Source organism: Ostrea edulis, chromosome 9 (assembly GCF_947568905.1).
Source record: "Ostrea edulis chromosome 9, xbOstEdul1.1, whole genome shotgun sequence".
Lineage (NCBI taxonomy): Eukaryota > Metazoa > Mollusca > Bivalvia > Ostreida > Ostreidae > Ostrea > Ostrea edulis.
Window position 1 is genome coordinate 23,523,746 of NC_079172.1, and position 22,867 is coordinate 23,546,612.

General features: G+C 37.4%; 1 protein-coding gene across 1 annotated transcript in view; it reads left to right on the top strand.

Annotated features, from left to right (window-relative positions):
- LOC125660282 (uncharacterized) overlaps nt 1-22,867 on the top strand; it is a 53,682-nt gene that overhangs the window by 10,977 nt on the left and 19,838 nt on the right. The window contains exons 5-11 of the mRNA XM_048892105.2: nt 74-124; nt 378-793; nt 6,383-6,698; nt 7,195-7,338; nt 10,447-11,232; nt 12,131-12,188; nt 16,094-16,108. Of these exons, the coding sequence (XP_048748062.2) occupies nt 74-124; nt 378-793; nt 6,383-6,698; nt 7,195-7,338; nt 10,447-11,232; nt 12,131-12,188; nt 16,094-16,108 (1,786 nt within the window). The remainder of the gene's footprint in view (nt 1-73; nt 125-377; nt 794-6,382; nt 6,699-7,194; nt 7,339-10,446; nt 11,233-12,130; nt 12,189-16,093; nt 16,109-22,867) is intronic.

The following is a 22,867-nucleotide window of genomic DNA, read 5'->3' on the forward strand; positions in this document are numbered from 1 at the left end:
GAATTTGCCAATAGCAATTAGAAATGTGTGTTCTCTTTTAGGTCCATTGATTTATTTCACTTCTGATTCACAGGTCTTATGATTGATTACGGTATCACGTATGAAGGAGTATTTTTCCTCTCAGGTATTCAATTTTTTGCTGTTAAAATCTGGCCATTTTCAGTTTCTTCGACATATGGCACTGAATTCTTATGTTCAAGAGTAAACTGACCATGTATTATTTGATGAAATTTGAATGTATTAACCACAGGGTTTTAGAATCATACTAGAAATACGTTACGGACATGTAATGGGGAACATGGTAAATTGCTTTGTAAGAACATTAAATCCGTTTTTCTTAGAAATAAACAATCCTCTTCATATTTATTTTTGTAAAGGTGCTGTATGCCTTCTAGGCGCTCTGTCGAGTCTGTGCTCCTCGCTATGGCACAATGCCGCAGAACACGAACAGAAAGCGTCCTCCGCCGTTGACTTTAAAGAAAGCCGGTTTCTATCCGGATCAGCGTACCTTTCTGGATCATTCACCGTCGTTACTGAAGCTGATAACAAACATTATTATAAGAAAGAAAATACTGCCAGAGAAACTACTAATGTTCAAAACAGTGTGGAAAGTCTATTTATAGATAAACATCCACTGCAAGATGATATTGACTACAAAGCCATCAGGTGGACCTTGACACATACTGAGGAAGATATCACACAAAGGTCTGCTGAGCACCATTCACGGCAACCACGGGGATATTTACCATTACAAATACAAGAAATCAGACTTCTTCCTACCGACTCGGACAGTTGATATACTGATCCGCAACATTCCGAAAATGTCGTTTACACGTATAACACTGTCGCAAACATATCTGCTGAAACTGTTGACCCCGTGATCAAATCTCTGTCGGTCACAAGGTAGAACATGAGCTACAAAGGGAATTTACGAGTATTTAACCTGACAGATGAGATATTCACATTAAAAATTAAATCCTTAGCGTTCTATAGTTTTTATTTTCCTACACTTCTTTAAAATTCTACAGTTTTTAAATTTTCTTGTAGGAAATTTTATTTTCTTCGTGAGATGAAATTCCTGTGGTAAAATTTTTGGATTCGTCAAATAAGAGGTTTAATTCGATTCGGTTTTGTTTGAATTCTTCAGGAAGTTTATTCCTCCTGTAGGATTTTTAAAATTTCCCTTTGAATGCTAATTTCCTGAAGGAATTTGTATAGTCATGAATGGTAAATTTCCGTAGGATTTCATCGTTTAGAATCTTACAGAAATTCTTCTTCATTGGAAGCTTGATGTTTCAACTTTCAGGCGGAAGACATCTGTAACAAAGGTAGTATTGAAGTCTGAATATGTCAAATTGACATCAGACTCTATTAAATGCCATATCACTCTTGATTTTTCTGCAAATAATGGGTGCCGATTTGCCACTTGGGATTTGGCTAGGTACAGTGTATATCTAAAAACCCATTGTACAGATACATCTGTATAATTTGTTAAATTCCTTATTGTCTTTACTTGCTTTAAAGCCACCGTGGTCAAATACACAATATATTAAATTTGTATTTTACTTATGTGTTGCCAAAAATAAAGAAATGTTGTTCCACAGTATTTTATTTCTCTAAGGAAACACTGATCATTCAACTCGACAGAAGCAACTGCATTTCGGAAGAGAAAGTTTAATTTACAGGTTACTCTGGAACTATTTAGAATTCTTTTTTGAGTCCATGTGGTCGCAACTTGAGCAAACATGAATTGATCATGTTTACACTTATCAAGTTTTGTTAATATAAACCTACGCTGGTTCAGATGTATTATTTATTGATAAAACTAAAGATTTATCAAATTGACACCAGAATCTATAAATCAGAAATAAGAAGAAACAAGTTTAATCTTAAATACTTCATTAGGATAGAAAGGAGGTGGTCACATGATTATATTGTGTAAAACCCGAAGGGATACACAGTACCGCACCACTTCACATCTCAGTTTTTAAAATGGCTCTATATTCCCTATATATTCGACTGAGGCGAACAACATGGCACTAACCGCAAGTCATATCAACGTGTTGACTCAGAAACAATTTCAAAGTAAGAAGTTCCTCGATAATTCATTTTTTAAAGGATCTCGTTAACTGTATTGTTATTGTTGTCATCATTCCGAGAAAGTGTGAACTTTCAAATGGCCAGATATGACGAAGGGGGGCTCAGTCGGGTTTTGGTACATGAATATGGAAAAGAGAAAATGCATAAAATTAGCATTATAATAATATACTATCGTGTATATCTATAGAATGTAAACAATCGATGTTTATGAAGATAATAGGACAGTGTTCCACAAAGTTGAACAGACTTTTTTCACGGTTAGTTACCTTTTGTTAATTGAATTGTTTCTATGAATCATTTATCTTAGCACTTAAAAAAAACAACCAAACATGAAAGGGTTTCATTAACTTTATTCCTAAAGGAAATCGAAATGCTACCGTCTTGTTACGTCACTACTAAACGCAAATGAACCTTTTCGAGCTGTTGGAGTGCTTCAAGCCAGAATGGATCCAAACATTGTCGTAAACTGTGGATTGCTCCGAAATACCATTCAATCATTATGATGAAGTTTTAAACAATCTGGTAGCACTCGGGATCGAGCACACACAGGTCGTCCTCGTGTGACGTTGCGTCAACGGGACAACCACATTAAAGCAACACTTTTGAGAAATCGTTTTCAAACAGGTAGTTTAACTGCTCATGGCATTCCTGGATTTTGACCCATCGGTCTATGAATAAATAAATGTTTATTCGGTATATACATACATACAAACATACATAAATAAATACCAAGGATAACCAATGAAAGCTCGATAACTTAACTGTACGTAATTGTCTGCACGAACACAACATCAGGCCTAAACCTCCAGCGGCGTCTAGTATTGCCTCAACTTCATATTCTTGCAAGATTAGCGTGCTGCAGAAGGCATTTGCAATTCAGAATACGGGAGTGGGTGAAAAATCTGTTCACTGACGAATCCAGATTTTAGATGAATATCAGTGACGGCTATTCCAGAGTGTATCGTCGTCTTAGGAAGCGCCGACAATTTTGGAGAAAGTAGGGTAATGGTGTGCGGTAGAACCACCTCACATGGAATGGAAATCCGAAAGGTGTACGCTATCGAGATGTGACTCCGTCCATACAGAGACAGGGAAATGACACCACGTAACAACAAGAAACACAAGCAACACATATAGTCAGGGATTTTCTTACTTACAGAATGTAGGAGAATGTTGGTGGCTTGCCCTGGCCAGCCCCCCCCCCCCCCCCCCACACCCTCCGTTTGTCAACAATCGCAGAGAAATGGAAAAACGTTTACGCTGCTTACCAAATCCGCCAGTAACGTTGGTTTATCTTGACAGTCTTGAACCAAGATTTGGAATATCATCCTCAAAGTATTCTTTAATGTTATCAATTAGGCAGATCGTGGTCATTCGTGTTATTAGCTTTGTGATCTTTTGGGGTGTTTTGAAAGCGTCGTTATATGACTGTATTAACAAATCCCTTTAAAACAATAGTGATTTTCACCGCTTTATCGTTATATTCCATAAATAAAATAGTACAGTTTCCTTTTTTTTTTTTACCTTATTATATACAAAGGTTAAGATAACGAACAGTGTTTAATCTCTCAACACCGATAAATGATACAAAATTAAGATTAGGGCAAACACAGACCCCTGGATATACCAGAGGTGGGATCAGGTGCTTAGGAGGAGTAAGCATCCTCTGTCGACAGGTCACATCCGCCGTGAGCCCTAAATTTCCATCAGGTAATCGGAGTAATCCAGTCAAAATCAGTGTGCAAAGAACTCTCTCAATTGGTCTGAAACATGTCAGACAACATGTTACACAATAACAGGTTGTATTGGTAAATTACATCGTTATAACGAACATAAAATTTGGAAATGCTGACTTTAAACTAAGGAACACCACGAAGACGCAGGACCACAATGGAAACTAGCTATATGCTAATTTGTGTTATCCTGGATAAATGAAGGCTATTATTAAGAAAGATATATATGTATAAGGATTGACTGTCTGGGTTCTTTATACCTTAGAAGACGGTGAGTTCACTGTTTCATATTCCCCTAATATTCATGATTTAGATAGTGTATTCTTTTAAATAATTAAGAACAAAACAGCAGCTGTTTGATTGTCATAACAGATTGTTGCAGCTTTATTTTATGAAAGTATTCAACAAATTTCCGAATCGTAATACGGTTGCGGTAGCTCAATAGTTATAGCGTTTTCTACGTAACCGGAAGTGGTGAGTTCGGGAGTGGTGAGTTCGAGCCCCGCTCGTGCCATGACCGGGTCAAACTTAGATATATTTACATAATTATGCAGTGGTTGCTTCTTCACCAAACGCACGACATCTAAGAGTGGTCTTTCAGATAAAAACCAACAACAACGTAGCCCCCGTGTAGCGGCATGCATTGCCACTATTACGAACTCTGACTGTTATTACCATGCTGAGGTCAAAATTCGTGATGATTCACTTACAGCGGGTGACATCTCAATGAAAGGTGAAGATAACGAAGTGATCAATCTCATAACTCCTATAAAAAATACAAAATAAAGAGTTGGGTAAACACGGACCCCTATCATGACTAATAAATTGTCGAAGGAATGTAAAACAAACAACCGTACGCCATCAAGCACCTTGCACTAACGCCCCGTCTCAAGCATGATCCAAAAATACTTAATTTTACCTAAATGAGGTTGCTTGGGTATTAGATTGATGATTTCTAGATCTTGACATGTCTTTCTGAAATGGAGTATCTTTTGGTAGTCACAGGGGGTATGGATTAGGAAAAACTTAATTTCCAATTAAACCCACTTCATGTTTCTTGCCCAGTTGGTGTCCATGCGAAAAGTTTGATTATAATTTCCTACACAGGTATTATCTAGTGTAACCGGCCGGTCAGTTACATGTTATGAAAGATCAAGGCCTTTCGTTATCGTCAATCACCAGGTGATCGTTAAAAATGTTGAAGATCTACATGACTAGTAAACAAATTTACCTTGAAAACCACATACATCTTCCATAGAAACATGTGAAGTTCACGAAAGTAGATCATGATATGTAAAACACCTCCTAAAAACAGTAAGATCATATGTGTAGAATAAATACAATGTCTGACTGAGGATATCTGAGGATGAACATATGCATGTAGGTATCTATGTGTGCGAGCGTCTTTTTCTGTCATTATACGAATAGTTTTATGCATGTTATTGAATAGTTGAAATGGTGTATGAATCAAAATTCCTCATTTTTTCGGTAGACTTGAATTTTATCGTTCTCAGTTTCATACTGAAAAGTTTGAAGACTTCTGAATAACAATAGAATAACCTAAACACCTAAAGATTTGGAGAAAACAGATCAAATTGACACCGTGATCAGGACGACGATCTATTGAAACGATTTAGAATATATAAACGATAACGTTACAAATTCCGGCATTGATATTATCGAGTGTGAAATATAAATCTTAAAAACCCCATTAATGATGAAAAGAAGCCCGATCCCGACAATTATTCCAGGGCATTCAGAAAATCAATATACTGGTTGTTTGCTGTTTTAACAAAGGTTTGGTGATGTTCTTTGTGCAGTTGGGTGGTTGGAAATCATGCAACGAATTCTGATCATATCTGGCGTCATATGAACACCTCTACTGGTCAACATGAATAAATGGTAAGATTTCACACTCTACATTTTCCACTTAATACTTTAATGTACAAAAACACATAAGCTGTGGGGGAAAATTTAAACGGATTTTGGGGAGATCAGGCTTGTTCAACTCTATTTCGAAGTCTTATTTGTTGTGATACATTAATGAATGAATACTCGTTCTTCTATGAACTGCAATTTAGCTGAATCGTCATTTTTTTCACTAGACTTTTCCATAATTGCAATTTATAATCTACCCAACAAATATTATTGATATTGTCATTTTGGATCTATAACCAACATGGCAAATCAACATGCTATATCTGAATTTTAATTAGTGCAAAATAAGGTCACCTACTAATGACTTACATGGATTTTAGTCCAATGAGCATTACTAATATTTGGATATATTTCAGTCAAGTTGAAACTGCTTGTTAGCGTGTGATGAATGAGTCACATATAATCAGGCGATGTGAAGTATTTAGATAGCACCTTACTGCATGAATAACAATGACTTGCATGTCATGCAGTACAAACAAAACATATGACAGTGGCTTCTTGAGTGGAGGACCTCTTTCTTACTAAAAAAGATTAAGCGTGCAAATTGTGTCACACAAATATTTAACTGGAGTAGCAATGTAAGATAAAGGAAAGCCTTCTTTACACATTAGATTTCGGACAGGACAGGGGAAGTAAAAATGGCCGATAATGGACAGTTGGAGTCTCCTGTATTACGGCGTAACGATAAACAGCAAATCGACCAGGAATCGGATTCATACCCGATGCATGAAAGAAACCTTTTCTCCGACGTCGATCGTGGATGGGCCTTTGTGGTACTCTGTGCTTCCTTCGGATCTATGTTTTTTACAGCAAACCTTACATATGCGACAGGCGTCCTGCACGTTGCTTTGCTGGAGAAATTCCAGATGGACGCGGCTTTCACGTCTCTCACGGGTTCTGTGTTCATTAGTTTACTTTCACTTATCGGTATGTATGCCTTTAAAATCTTGCATTCAGGAGGTAAATTTAGCCAACATTAAAAATATTATAGACCTTATTATGATGGTGACAAAATAATAGTCATATGCTTTGTTTATTGTAGTACAGACATATGTAAAAATTTCTGTGACATGATATACAATCATGAATAATTAAAAGGTTTGGTAAGGAAATCCATGCAGAAAATTCGGTCTTCGTTAGATCATTTGTAATAATTGATTCCAACACTTACGTGTCTTTTAGAAATACTAAATAAATTTAAATTCCTTCCACATCGTTTTAATGCAATAGAAAAAAAGTTCTTCAATTGCTAAACGATTTATTTCAATTCATCATAATTCATGAATTTTCGTTTAAATATTAGATTGTTGACACACTTGTTCGATGTCATAGTAGAAAATGTGCAGCTTGATTACTGAACCCACAGCCGGCTGTGTCGTTATGTAATGGAGGCGTCAGTACGATACATGAATTTTGATTGCAGGGCCAGTGGTAAGCTATGTAGTCAACAAATGGAGCTGTCGTGTTGGCGTAATACTCGGAGGTCTTCTGGTATTTACGGGGTTTACCTTGAGTTTCTTCGTGAAAAAACTCTCGCTTCTTCTCTTGACCTACAGTGTTATAGCAGGTACGGATATTTTCTGAAGATAGAGTCAAATCAGATACACGTGTTGTTTTACTGCTGAATGAAATGAATTTAGATATGTATCACTAGTGATCTAATACGACCTTTACTAATAGCATATTATATCTACAACGTACAATTCATTGATGCGTACGGTGTATTGGCAAATACACTTGCTTATTGATTGATTAATCTTATTCGCAGTGGCAAATTCAGACACAGCTAGCGGCCCTACTGTAGATTAATTAAATAGCTTTAAAGGTACACCCAATCTCAGTAGAGTAAAATAGCGGTTTTAATGGTGACTGAATACCCCTGCTGATAATACAGTGACACTCATTTTTTTATGCGTTATGGATATTAATTGATATTTTAAGATATGATACATGTAGTTATATGGTAATTTGGTTTAGAATAATTTTCCAAAGTCTTGTTGGCGAAACTATCAAATACTCTGAGAGTATTTTGTGTTTCCCATTTTCAGATAAAAATGTTAATAGATACAACAAGAGGCCCATGGGCTACATCGCTCATTTCGAAGTTGCATCGTACCATGTAAAACTTTAAATTTCCACATCTCCTCGCTGACCCTGGGGGAGGATTGTCTGATAATTCCTTGCACGTTGATTTGATAAAGTGTGTCATTGTGGATCACGAGCATATTATATAATAATTTAGCTACAATTTCTTATTAAAAACTGATCCTGTGGTCCACAAAAGCTCTCGAGTCATGATTTCAACAAACTGACACCAACATTACACACAACGCTTACCTATCAATTAAAAAAATGTTCTTAAGAGTTTAAAGAAAACCCTGTATATTCTTATATAAAATTATACAGCCTACCGCGGCCCTGTCCTGTACAGCCTACCACAGCCCTGTCCTGTACAGCCTACCACAGCCCTCTCCTGTACAGCCTACCACAGCCCTGTCCTGTACAACCTACTACATCCCAGTCCTGTACAGCCTACCACATCCCTGTCTTGTACAGCCTACCACAGCCCTGTCCTATACAGCCTACCTCAGCCCTTTCCTGTACAGCCTACCGCATCCCTGTCCTGTACAGCCTACCACAGCCCTGTCCTGTACAGCCTACCACAGCCCTCTCCTGTACAGCCTACCACAGCCCTCTCCTGTACAGCTTACCACAGCCCTCTCCTGTACAGCCTACCACATCCCTGTCTTGTACAGCCTACCACAGCCCTGTCCTGTACAACCTACTACATCCCAGTCCTGTACAGCCTACCACATCCCTGTCTTGTACAGCCTACCACAGCCCTGTCCTATACAGCCTACCTCAGCCCTTTCCTGTACAGCCTACCGCATCCCTGTCCTGTACAGCCTACCACAGCCCTGTCCTGTACAGCCTACCGCAGCCCTCTCCTGTACAGCCTACCACATCCCTCTCCTATACAGCCTACCGCAGCCCTGTCCTATACAGCCTACCACATCCCTGTCTTGTACAGCCTACCGCAGCCCTGCCCTGTACAGCCTACCGCAGCCCTATCATGTACAGCCTACCACAGCCCTGTCCTATACAGCCTACCGCATCCCTCTCCTGTAGAGCCTACCACAGCCCTGTCCTGTACAGCCTACCGCATCCCTGTCTTGTACAGCCTACCACAGCCCTGTCCTGTACAGCCTACCACATCCCTCTTATACAGCCTACCACAGCTCTGTCCTGTACAGCCTACCACATCCCTGTTTTGTACTGCCTACCGCATCCCTGTCTTGTACAGCCTACCACAGCCCTGTCCTATACAGCCTACCGCATCCCTCTCCTGTAGAGCCTACCACAGCCTTGTCCTATACAGCCTACCACGGCCCTGTCCTGTACAGCCTACCACATCCCTGTCTTGTACAGCCTACCACATCCCTGTCTTGTACAGCCTACCTCATCCCTGTCCTATACAGCCTACCACAGCCCTCTCCTGTACAGCCTAGTACCGCAGCCCTGTCCTGTACAGCCTACCGCAGCCCTGTCCGATACAGCCTACCGCATCCCTCTCCTGTAGAGCCTACCACAGCCCTGTCCTGTACAGCCTACCACAGCCCTGTCCTGTACAGCCTACCACATCCCTGTCTTCTACAGCCTACCACATCCCTGTCTTGTACAGCCTACCACAGCCCTGTCCTGTACAGCCTAATACCGCAGCCCTGTCCTGGTCCTTCTGATAATGGTTTGACTAAATTTGAATCCATACATCATCTAAAGATACATGAATATTCATTTGACAAATTGTACCCTTGTTAGTTTGAGAAGATTGTTAAAGAATTTTACCATATATTCCTATAAAAAATTTATTATGGTCCCGCCAATAATCAAAGTCATGATGTGAAAAAACTTGAGCTTGCAACACATAACAATTGTTTAGCCGTTCTTTACACACTGGATTTGACTGCGGATTACTCCGTTTACCTGATGGAGATTATAGGGCTCACGGTGGGTGTGACCGGTCGACTGGGGATGCTAACTCCTCCTAAACACCTAATCCCACTTCTGGCAAGTCAAGGGTCCGTGCTTCCCCAACTTTTAATTTTGTATTCCTTATAGGAGTTATAAGATTGACCACTGTTCGTTACCCTAACCTTTTCATGAGAATGATTATACATGTATATGACCATTCTCTAGCTCAAGGTATGATGGTTTGCAATAGCTTCATTCTTCAGGATATGAAAAAAATATTTTCATTCCGGTTTTTTGTATTGCTAATCCACTGGTTTTCCTTGAATTGATGTAAACACGCTACCATTTTCTGTTTTTGCTATTTGTTAGCAATTTCCTCTTGGAAGGGGTCGTAACCCTTCGTTTGCTCTTCATCCAAACGTACTTTGTGCCAATTTTGATTAAAATTGCTCTCAATACAAGTCGAAAATTAGGAAAGTTTATATAAAACAGGCATCAGACGACAGACTCAGAGGCAGGTAAACCGACGAAGGTTAAGGACAAAATTTTATCAGAAAAGCCCCCTCGATCTTTCAGGTCAGGTGAACTGAAAAACAAAATATGGATCACTACTAGTTATTTCATTGCTTAATGAATGACTACATGTAATTTGCATTTAAGATTGTTTGCAGTAAAATTTAGAAATAATTTTCAATATTTCCAGGGTCTGGTATGGGTTTCATATGTTTGGCACCAATTATTGTGATAGGATATTCATTTGAAAAATACCGTGGCATGGCGGTAGGATTCACGGTGATGGGTGCTGGTTTTGGTATGTTTACTAGCGGACCTCTGACGCAGTTCCTACTGGATACCTTTGGTCTGCACGGCACCTTTCTACTCCTGGGAGCACTTGGATTGCAGTGTGTATTTTTAGGTTCTCTAATGAGACCGTCACAGTTGGAAAGGAAGCAGAAGATAAATTTACGTAGAGGCAAGTTGGCAGGAAATAAAGAAGGTACACAAAATGGCAGATGTCATATCAACTGCGAACTTTTTCGCAACAAGACATTTATTTTAATAGCAATAAGCGGGTTTCTTTGGAATGCTGCATATTCCATCATTAGTGTTAATCTGAGCAATTATGCGTACTTAATGGGGACGACAAAACAAGAAGCTGCATTCCTGTGGACAATGGTTGGCATTGGGAGCACCGTGAATCGATTTTTAGCTGGTCTAACACTAGGGCCGAATGGCATTGACCCCTTGCTGTTAGATTTTGGATTTCTGGGTATTCTTGGTGTTCTGACAATAACCTTTCCAATGTATGCAGCGTGGTTTAGCGGTCAATGTTTGTTTGCTCTTCTATATGGTATATACAGTGGGGGTCTCGTCGTTTTAACTAATCCGCTGTGTTTGGAATTGGTCGGACTTCAACAATTACCGTTGGCAGTGGGCTATATATATTTCGTTGCCGGTATTGGATCCATTATTGGACCTCCCATCACAGGTATATGCATGGAATATTTATTTTCTTTAACTGATAAATAAAATATATTTTCACATTCAAGAGTTTAATTTGCGCTGCATTCGTATCTAAAAGCTATGGATATTTGAAACATATGTAAGTTAGATAATTACGACTTATTTTGCCGTATTCCTTGACAGTACATGTATTTATAATTGAAATTTATTTCTGTCCCTGAACTATGTATTTCTTCTCAATATTGATTGGTGGAAAATACACGTGAAACTGTACATTTCCATTGGTTCAAATGCTGTTTTCGCAAGGGGTACTTTGGTGTTAATCTAATTTACGTACAACTTAACAATTTTATAAGATTTCCAATCTTTAAAAAATGAGAAAACGAAAAGCAAAGACAATCTCGTGTTACGGTATTGGCTCTGATTTGTTTAAAATATCATTAATGCACTGAATGTGACTGACATTTCAATTGTTTAAGCCAGTTTTAAGAGCAGTTCTATATGTTGATGTATCTATTTACAAAAAGGTTTCTTTTTATTGTATGTCCATATATGATTGATAAAACTGGTATAGGACCCCTTCCCAATTTAATATAGCCTGGCTGTATAAATTTTCATGTCATAATTCTCTTTCATGCCAAATTTACATAAAACCATGTCCTTGTGAACAGTACATAACTCAAATAATGTTTAAGTGACAATTCCCACGTCTGGAAGACTCGCTACCCAACATATGTGTCCACGCACATGTACTGGAAGTAACCTTACGTGTGCACGATATTTGCATTACTTTCCAGTATCCATGCACACATCATGCATCCATTTCAATGTGTAGTATGCCTCTTTAATATTTCTTTGAAACTAAAAGCTTAATTTCATGATACTTGTTATACACGCATGTTTCAATGCCTCTTTTTATCCAGGGTTGTTGGTTGATGTGATGAACAATTATTCTTTCGCATTTTATCAATCAGGTAAGCTGTCAATATTGAATTTTACAATTACGACTGTAGTCATAGTTTTGTTGATATCGTATTTAATAAGGTTAAGATTCTGTGATTTTTCAGGTGGACTATTTTTCATGTCAGCTATGTTAGTACTGATGTCTTCACTTTGGAGAAGCGAAATCGAATTCTCAACAGCAGCGTCTATAGTGAGTCTCAACAGCGCAAGATTCCTCTCGGGATCGGCATTCTTTTCTGGATCTCTCTCTTTAATCATTGACCCATTTAGCCGTGCAGACCGTGACTCAATATACAGTCATCAATCGGGAAAGAGAAGCGTAAATATTAGCAATGATAACGTTGCCAAAATCTTACTCGAGAAAAAGTTTCTCGGAAGAGAGAGGACTTTAAGTGAAAACGATGCTCATTTTTCGCATAAAAACAGAAACAGTCCAATACTGTTTAACAAACGAACTCTCAGTGTTCATCTAGGTGATAAATCACAGGAAAATACAAGTCTGAGACTGTATAATGGCAATGTATAACACGTGTCCGGAAGCGTAGTCTACAGAAATACTTCATTTCAATCTGTAAGTTGTGGTCAACCAAAGGTATTATAGAGGACGAAGACTTTTCACGGCCCGAAGAAGGGCCATGAGAGCGGATATTTGCCTATAGGTAATACGTGTGTGTGTTTAAAAGGAAAATATAGAAAACTAATGAAAAATTTAACTATGCCTGGAACTTGAAGATTTTGATCCAAATGGCGGCGATTCGAATATAAGCGCGTGAGCGTGTATTTCTCCATTTTGAATCTCGTGTACCCAAGTTCACGTCGTTCTGAGATGTTACATAGAATCCGTAAAAGCATGTAAATCTTATTTTCTAAATCATATATAATCACTTCTCGATTAACGCAATTGTACCATGCCTCCTGTAGATGTTTGTGAATTTGCTAAACATCGATGCTGAATACGACGTCACAATTCACGGTTTACATCAATTCCGTCATGTTTTCCGCGCTCAATGGACAGGCGGATCAAATGTCTAAAGTTAGGATGTCCTCAAACGTTGAGTGCTAACTTCGGGATAGTTTTGTCCTGTTATGGATATAGATTCTAATACCAATAATTTTTGCTTAGCCTTTTAAAAACAGCCACGCCGTAAGACATATATATATTCTACCCAGTGGTTGACCACAAAGTACAGAATGAAATAAGTTCAAATGAACTATTTCTGTATACCACACTATTGCACACCTGTTTTATACAAAGTGTACTAGTGTGTGTGTGTGTGTGTGTGTGTGTGTGTGTGTGTGTGTGTGTGTGACGAATTTAAGTCCCAAATTGCCCGTTCTGTGAGAGAAAGAACTGATCGAGGCCCGTTAGGTTTACATCCTACTTACCTAATTTAAACATAATCTCCATTGTGTTAAGAACTTGTGTTATATCAATTTCATATTCATTTATTTTCACAACATATCCATATCAACATGTCTTCCTCTGATGGAGAGAGATCATTTCTCAAAGAATGATGATGAAAGTTCAAAAACCTAACTCTGGATATAGAGGGTAGAGGGTGAGAATGCTGTTAAGCCAACTTTTGATCTAAAATGCAATGTTTTACGGAAATCAAGAAAGCATGAAGGGATTCTCTTAATCTCTTTGAAAGGTTCTAGCTTATGAAAGTGTGGGAAAGTACACAGGGAAATGAAAATATACAACTACATGTATGTCTTCTGATGTGAAAATATTGTGATCAAGGAAATTAAATGTGATTTGTGATTCTGATAATTAAAAACTTATACATTGCTATAAATCTGTTTCTCTTGTGTACAGTTTACCAGTCACCGTCCAATAGGTTTTCGGAATAACCTAGCACTGTCCAATAAGTTGAAACTAATTTCCACTATTTCCCCTAATTTATTAGACTCTTACAAGTAGCTCATTGGATTGTACTTAAACTAAAATATTTTAAGCTATTGAATAGCGTATGATAACTGGATTACATAATAAAAATGTCTTAAGTAATATCTAGTATCTGATCGCTGGAGAGTCAAAAGAGGTATTCAGACTGCTCTTAGTGAAAACACTTTGAATGCAAATATTGACTCAGGTGCACGGAGACCAAATCAACTACAGTTATAGCCACTCGCCCATATAATAACCACTTGTTAGCTTATCTTTTTCCTGTATAACATTGTACACAAACATTCTTTTTTATGCTCGTCCTATCTAACGAAAGTTGTATTGTGTTACGTCCGTCCCTCATACTTTCTTTTCATTAGAACTCTTGCATTTTAGGAGGTAGTAAAGGTATTTAGGTATCGGATGGAGCTTGATAAAGTGGGTCCTAATAGGACCCAAAAAGAATCATATCCCTACGGATTTTTGTCATAAGAATTATAAGATACAGTGTGCGCGCAAATTTCATCATAGTAGAAAACATAGTTTCTTCTAAATATCAAACCTGCTCGAAAAATTCAGCTTTCTTGGATGTTTCATTATCGTAGAACATATGATTACTTGAGATTAACCATGTCTAAGATTTTACTTAGTCATTCATTAGTCAAATATAGTTCAGTCACAGCACCTGAAAACCTTATACATCTACAGATTACACACAACCATTATAGGTATCAGAGATAGAATCCAAAATCCGCTTAAGAATCATGCAAAATCACATTTTTTGGATAAGTTCAAGTTTCAGAAATGGTATCAATTTTTAAATAACAAATCATCAGGGCATGTGTATTATATATGTTTTAAATTAATAATTTTGATATATTCAGCACGGTTTCAGTTCTTCAATAAAATGATTGAAAACAAAGTTTTGGTGTAAATGTATACAACACACGATATATTATACAGAGGTTGACATCTCAAAACACGAAATGTTATACACGTATTACAACATGTAGCATAAAAGTAAACCATCAGTACGCTGTCTTGTACATTTCACACATCTGCTTCTTCGAGGTGAACGTCTCACTTATAGAATGTGTACATGGCTTTCATGCGAGTAATAACACAAACCTGCACTTTTCGTCTTTCACCCGCCCTCGCCACAATCTCCCTAACGCTAAAACGTCTCACTGGTCACCACTCAAGATAACTAGTGATATTCTATGGTCGTTATGTAACGATCTAGTTTGCCAATACAACATATCATTGGGTCGAATGCTGTCTGACGTGTTTCGCACCAATTGTTAGGCCGTTCTTGGCACGCTGATTTGTCTACGGATTACTCCGTTTACCTGATCAAGATATAGGGCGCAAGGCGGGTGTGAACGTTTGACAGGGAATGTTTACTCCCCCTAGGTACTTGACTCACCTCTGCTATATCCAGTGTTTGCCCAACTCTATATTTTGTATTCTTTATCTTCACCTCTCATATTTACATTCACTGAATCTTTTCTCTTATATTTCTTTTGAAATTAACATTGCTTTCATCATAGACAATGAATACATGTTTGTTGCAAACTAGTTCAATCCGGTTTTTAGTACCACCAGTCTGCATGATCATTACCATTTATGGAACGTCATCAAGGTCAAAGGATGCACTGACTGTTTGTTCTTTTTAATGTAACGAATGGGTCAACCACATGATATTTTAGTACTTTAAGGGAAAGGCAACCCTAACCACATACAGTGTAGTTGCTTTTATGAATAAAGTATGAATAAAGTATCACTTAATGATATCGTAATTGACAGTCTTTAACTACAAAAATCCTTGCTTAACAAATAAATCAATATTAATCTATCATGTATTTTAAATTACCCGCCGCTAAGAAAGTGGCCATTGGAGTTTAATTTATGATGTCACACCGTCTATTCCGGTTTATTTCATCAGCAGCACTGTAAACATGACAAGTCACGAACAGTTAGGTTTGGAGCCGTATAGATTTGAGCCCGTTCTTTCGCAAGAAGAAATTGAGAAAAGAAGACGTTTAGTCGAGTCGCCGACCATACAGACGGTACACGTTCTTCATACAAATGTCTCGAACCTCAACTTGTCATTACGCAAATGATGGATCCACAGTTACGTAGTCTTTTCTTTTCAAATGACTTGGTTGAGTCGGGAATTTCGAAAAATAACCCTTTTCCACATCTCCCCTTCGCATTAGTGTTAGGCCAAAAAATAATATGTTTGTTTCAGGTCGCCTCCGATTTTAAAAAAGGGTCGGTAGGTAGTTTATTTATTTATTTATTTTTTTAAAATACATATACATTTACAATAAATGTCTCAGCATATTAAAATTGTCAGACATCATATATGGAGCAGAAACCGTACACATTTTTAAAGGTGGTACAGATTATGCTAAATAGTTGTGCACATTTTCCTACATGTATTTATTCATAAACATTTTCATTTGTTTGAAATCAATGTGTCAGCTACTTCTACCCAAAACACAATATTCAACCATGGGTACTACTAAACAGAGTACGCTAGTTTCATAATTGAATGCAAATTTAATCGTTTATTTGTATGTATACCACTTAAATAAATATGATTATAAAATAATATTGCAAAATTTATCAAAAGTATTTGTTTCTTAACGATATTTTGACCAGAAAACATTCAATTTATTGAAGATTTATGGCATCCCGATCCCGATTATTACTATTTTGTTTGGAGCAATGTGCCTGAAATATTAGGCCTACCTCAGTAATTAATTTTACATATGATTGATAGTTATTCGGAATTCATGATCTTTGATTTTGTTTCTTTGTCCACTGGCCAACTATTGATTCAAATCAATTGAATAATTGCTGGCCTTTAAAAAAAACCCACATTCTGTGTTGACTTAAAACAAAAGCGACAATCATCAAAGAACTCATCTTCATAGATGTAATCATGTCATTTTTATGTAAATCTAAATACCACTGAATGACTTATTTTCATGGAATTCACTGTTCAGTGGACTAAAAAAGACTTAATACTTTAAAAATAAGATAAAGGCATAATCTTGGACAATTAAATGTAATGTGCTGGTACTTTATGTAAATATGTAGTTAAATTTGATCGGGATCAAACGGTAAACTGTAATTCAAAATAATTCCTAAAATAATGAAAACAAACACAATATATTCCAGATATATATTTATTAGGTTAAACTGAAGTAAGAACACCTACGAACAGCAGTTAGATTGCATTAAATCATGAAATTTTACCAGCGTATTCTAAAGTTCTCTAACGTACTCTGTTTAGTAGGACCGATTCAACCACATACACAATACATTTGACAAAAAGCATTGCATTGTGTATACTTCATACAATGTTTATAAGGCTAAATACTACCCTTGCACTTGGTTCGAGTGATTTTGTACATGTATATTCTAGTGGAAGTCCTATTCTTCCACCGAATAGTACTTTATAATTACTTACATGCGTTGACATACTACAAGTAATATATAAACATTGTATGAAGGATAGTTTAGGCGTTAAGTTATTTTCGTTTTTGAATGACTCGTGGCTTTGAACATTCTATACAAGTTATCAGTGCACGGGCGCATAAGGTTGAAAAGAGTGAATTTTCTTGATATGTCGCAGGAACTGCGACTGGATCAAATGCGAGATAAAAAATAAAAACGTTCGACTACGAACGGGGTTTCGTTTGGTGCGAGCCCTCACTTCACGTCCGCACGGACACTGCCCACCTTCCGGTTCTGTGGGTGGCGCACCTTGAATAGGTCGCTTAATATCGATTTGTGCAAGACAGTTGTCATAATATTTATGGGGTTCTGATGCTGGCATTTATGTAACCTTATTGCCGACACCAAAGCAGCTTCTAAAAGCGCCGCCATTGTTGTCATCGGTATTGTTAACTCGTACCAAAATGATTTCGGGTAATACATGTAGTTCGTACATTGATAAATTGAAATCGGAAAATTGAAAAAAAAAAATTAGGGTCGGTGAATATATTTAGGGTCGGTCGGGCGATCGGAAACAAACATTTTTTATTTTGGCCTTATCAACTGCTTGCCAGGAAGGCATCAACCTATTTATTCGTAAGATCTACCACATGCACATCTTTGATGATCTCGCAGATGCTTGAGTTCAGCCCCCCTTTCCGAATAAGCTACATGAGTTGATTTAATTAATTTTTTGTTGAAAATATTTCTAATGCATGTCAACAACGTCTTGCATACCCATAAAGTCCAAAAATAAGCCCTTTTTAAAAAAAAAATACCCTAGGCCACTGGTTATTATAAGTTCTGTTATAATAACCAGTGAGGGTTGTTTTTGGTTTTTAGAGGAGGAGGGGGGGGGGGGCTGAACCCAAACACCTGTGGATGATCTTAGAATCTCATCAAAACCGGAACAGACGGTGTGACGTCAAAATTATTGATTTTTGTGGTCTTGAATACAAAAGAGTTACACATCATGGCAGTCTCTATAGATCGCGGGAATTTCAATTTTTGACGTTTTCAAATTAGTATTGAAGCATATCTAGGCCATATATCCACAGAATTGTATAACAAATCTTTATCATATGATTAATCCTATCATTTATCATGTAAAAATATTTTGGGTTGCCTTTCCCTTTAATATAAAAGAGTTCCACATTATGGCAGCCTCTATATATAGCATGGATTTAAATTTTTAACGTTTTCATATTAGTACTGGAACTTATCTAGGCCGTATATCAACAGAATAGTATGACAAATCATTATCATATAATTAATCCTATCATTTATCATGTAAATAAAATTGGGGCTGCTTTTCCCTTTAAATATTGATCAATGTGGCAGTCTTTTGTTGTTCTGAAACATGTTGGTAGAGAGTATACATCTAAGTCAGAATATGACAGACTAATGAAAAATAATATTTCCCTTTTATGTCAATATTTGTATTTAATAAAATATGACCCCAAATTACAAGTAATCCATACATACTGGTGCTGATGCACAAAACATGCTCTGAGCAGGTGCCCCTTTCTCGCTTTGATTTTCTCTCATATGGGCTAAATCCGCACCACCCAAACCCCATCAGGGTACCATGCATTGGGATTTAGACACTATGAACAATCAAGAACTCCGTCTGCCTTCTTAAAAATCTACCTTTTATTTGGGGCCATCAACCTTCCCTCTCAGCTACAGACCTTTTGCAGGACTATGTAGATTTTTACCTGAATTTCTTTACAATCGGATCACGTGTCTTAGTTTCGTATTTGCACCCGTCTATATATGCTAGGAATACATGTACATATTGCATATCAACTTTTCATTAAACATTCCGCTGCACTTGAAATGTATCCTAACATTATTTTACATATGTAATCTCACTTCAAGTATGGTGCATTTACATTTTTAAGACAACCGGGCCTATAATGTGAAACTATCCCCTGTTACCTAACCAATTTTCAGAGATGGGTAAGGAATTTATCAGTGGTTTAATTAAACTTTGGCAGACAACACAAGGAAAAGAGTTTATAGACATTCTAATCATAATTTCGATGAAACAAATTTGCTCTCCGTAATTATGTCACAGGGGATAACATGAAAAGAATAGGCGATACACTTGTTTTCACAAGTGTCTCAAGGAGCGTTAAATATGTTTCCCCGGCGATGACAGATGTATCACCACGCATCATCAAGTGGACATCCACCACTGAGGAAAAGCTCGCCATTCAGAAGGAATTTTATGCTATTGCCAGGTTCACTGTTGTGATGGTGCTGTTGACGACATACATGTTCGGATCATAGATCCGACAGAACTTCAACCTGTCCATGCCAACAGTACAATGTTTCCATTCAATCAATATCCAGGCACTTTGAGATCATGAAGCTGAAGATGCATTGTTTGTGCGTTTTTTTTTTTTTTCGGCTTGCTACTTGAGCATGACATGTTATCGTACCGGGTTTAGCATTGCGTTCAAATTTCTTTATATTTGTTGAAAGTGCTCCCAAAATAAATGATATAGTGAAAATGAAAATATCCTGCATACTAATAGTTTGCGTTTTCAGACTTTAGCGGGGTTTCAACAGTCTCGACTGAAGTAAGGTTTTCGCAAATTCTATGGTCGTTATAACGATCTAGTTCGTCAATACACCTATCATTGGGTCAAACGCTGTCTGACGTGTTTCCTACCGATTGTTAGGCCGTTCTTGGCACACTGATTTTGACTACGGATAACTCAGTTTGCCTGATCAGGATATAGGACTCACGGCGAGTGTAACCGGTTGACAGGGGGTCCTTACTCCTCCTAGGCACCTGATCCCACTTCTGGTATATCCAGGGGTTCGTGTTTGCCCAACTCTCTATTCTGTATTGCTTATAGGAGTTATTTTCATCTTTTTATCCATTCTTTCGCCTGCTATGAAATGTTTTATTTGTTATGTTCTAGTTCCTGGTCTCAATCTTGCCTGCTCTGAATTTCCTGTCTTAATTCGGTTGATTCTACAGAACACTGATGACTGCAATGTTTATACCTCTGTCTGTATGAAGGTCATTCCACACCAGTTGTTGTTATCCCTTAAACTCCCTTCTTGAATATTTTTTTTTTTTTACAAAGAATCCCTGTTTCCATATCTGCTCCCCATATTTTGTTGTATAATCCTATTAGTTTAGATACTTTAATCTATAATCGATTTCAGTAGTTCGGATCTAAGTTAGCCGCATTTCCATACCTCGATGTTTTCAGTGCTGTTTTCTCTTCCACTAAAATTCATCTTCTTGTAGGAAAGGTGAAGGTAACGAACAGTGATCAATCTCATAACTCCTATAAGCAATACAGAATAAATAGTTGGGCAAATACGGACCCCTGAACACACCAGAGGTGGGATCATCAGGTGTCTAGGAGGGGTAAGGAACACCCCCCCCCCCATCGACTGGCCACACCCGCCGCGAGCCCCACATCCCGATCAGACAAACGGAGCTATCTGTAGTCAAAATCAGTGTGCCAAGAACGGCCTAACAATCGGTATGAAACGCGTCAGACAGCATTTGACCAAATGATATGTTGTATTGACGAACTAGATCGTAATAACGACCATAGAATTTGCGAAATGCTTACTTCAATCGAGACTGTTGAAACCCCTGTACCATCAACTTGTTTGTCAGTAGCTTACCTCGATTTAATAACTGACTATACGCAGAACAAGCTCTTGCATATCGAATCAGTTGAGATATATAAACACCATATGCAGGTGATAATGGAATATTGCTACTTAAATATGGGAAGTTGACGATGGAGAAGCTGAAATCACCCCGTCTGTCATACAGTTGAGTTGTCAGTTTGCCGTTAATGACTACTTTCAATAAAATATCTAAGTATGAAGCAGAAGTGGACGACTGTGGTGTCTTTTATTTCGAGCTCACAGAGATATATCGAATCGACATATGAATGAAAGTTATTATTCTTAATAGACAAAACGTCGTCGATATATCTAAATGTCGAATTGAAGGCCACAGCAAGAGATTTTTTCTTCTCACGAAGATGTTTTTGAATAAATTCTGCTTCATATGAATATAGAAACAGGTCAGCTAACAAAGGAGCATAATCCGTGCCCATGGGAATTCCAACAGACTGTTGGAAGACCTGATCACCAAAGACCACGAAGATATTGTCAGTGAGGAACTCTAGCATATATTTTTTATTTTAACTTCAGAGTACGTGTGTGTGGAATCAGAGTGGTGTTTAACAAAGTAAGTTTTTGGATGACTGATCACTAGATATGAATATTTCCTTTTTCCCTTTTTGTTGAAGAAACAACTGTATATGATGTCAAAAAGTCTAGTCTTTAATTTATCGTGAGGAATGGTCGTGTATAATGTTCAAAAGTCATAGGTTTTAATGTTATTGATTTGGGAAAAGTTTTGCGATTTCAAGTTTACTAAAAGTTCTTTAGATTTTTTTAGAATCCACATTTGATTAACACCACTTCTGGCATATGTAGTCGCATTCTCCTTTACAGCTGTTAATATTTTTGTAAGGAGCAAAGATCTTTGTTTGTAAGGGGTTTTATGTAGTTTAGGAATCCAGTATAGGTACGGTAACTCATATTCATTTCGACCCATTGACTGGGATATTAAATGTGTCTAAAACTGAAACATGGTTTTGAAGAATTTCATCTTTAGAAAGAGCAGTTATCTATGTCCTCTATTAATCATTTTCTGTAATTGAATTTATCGGAGCTTAAAATTGTTCAATATCTCGAAGAAATACTCAATCCATCTTTCCATCCTTCTTCTGTTTTCAGCATGTATGCTTGTCCTTCACTCCAACAATTTGTCTCCTTTTTTCGCCAGTAAGCAATTTCATGATGGTGTTCGCCTCTTTACTTCCTGTTTTCAGCTGCCTTTTTTGCAGCCTCAGCTCCCTCCTTCCAGTTCCTCCTTTATTTTCAGGTGCTCTTTTTCAATTCAGACTTTCTATTGGTATTCACATAATAATGATGTAAAAAATATGAAAGTTTCAGAAGTAGGCAACCATATGTTCTATAATTTCCAATTTGGGGGGGGGGGGTAATAAAAGAAATGAAATAAAAATTCGGAATTTTCATTATTTTTGTTACTTTCCTTTGAACTTGTATGTTAAAAACGATACTTATTTTGAGATAAACATGACCTGGTTTAATTCAAAATGTGCTTCATGAAGTTCATGTATGCAACTGTGAAGCGTCACAGTTCATTAGAAAATTTATTTATTATATTTACATTTTACTTGCCTTTCTATCGGAATTCCCAACCGTTAAAATAGATGTACTAAAT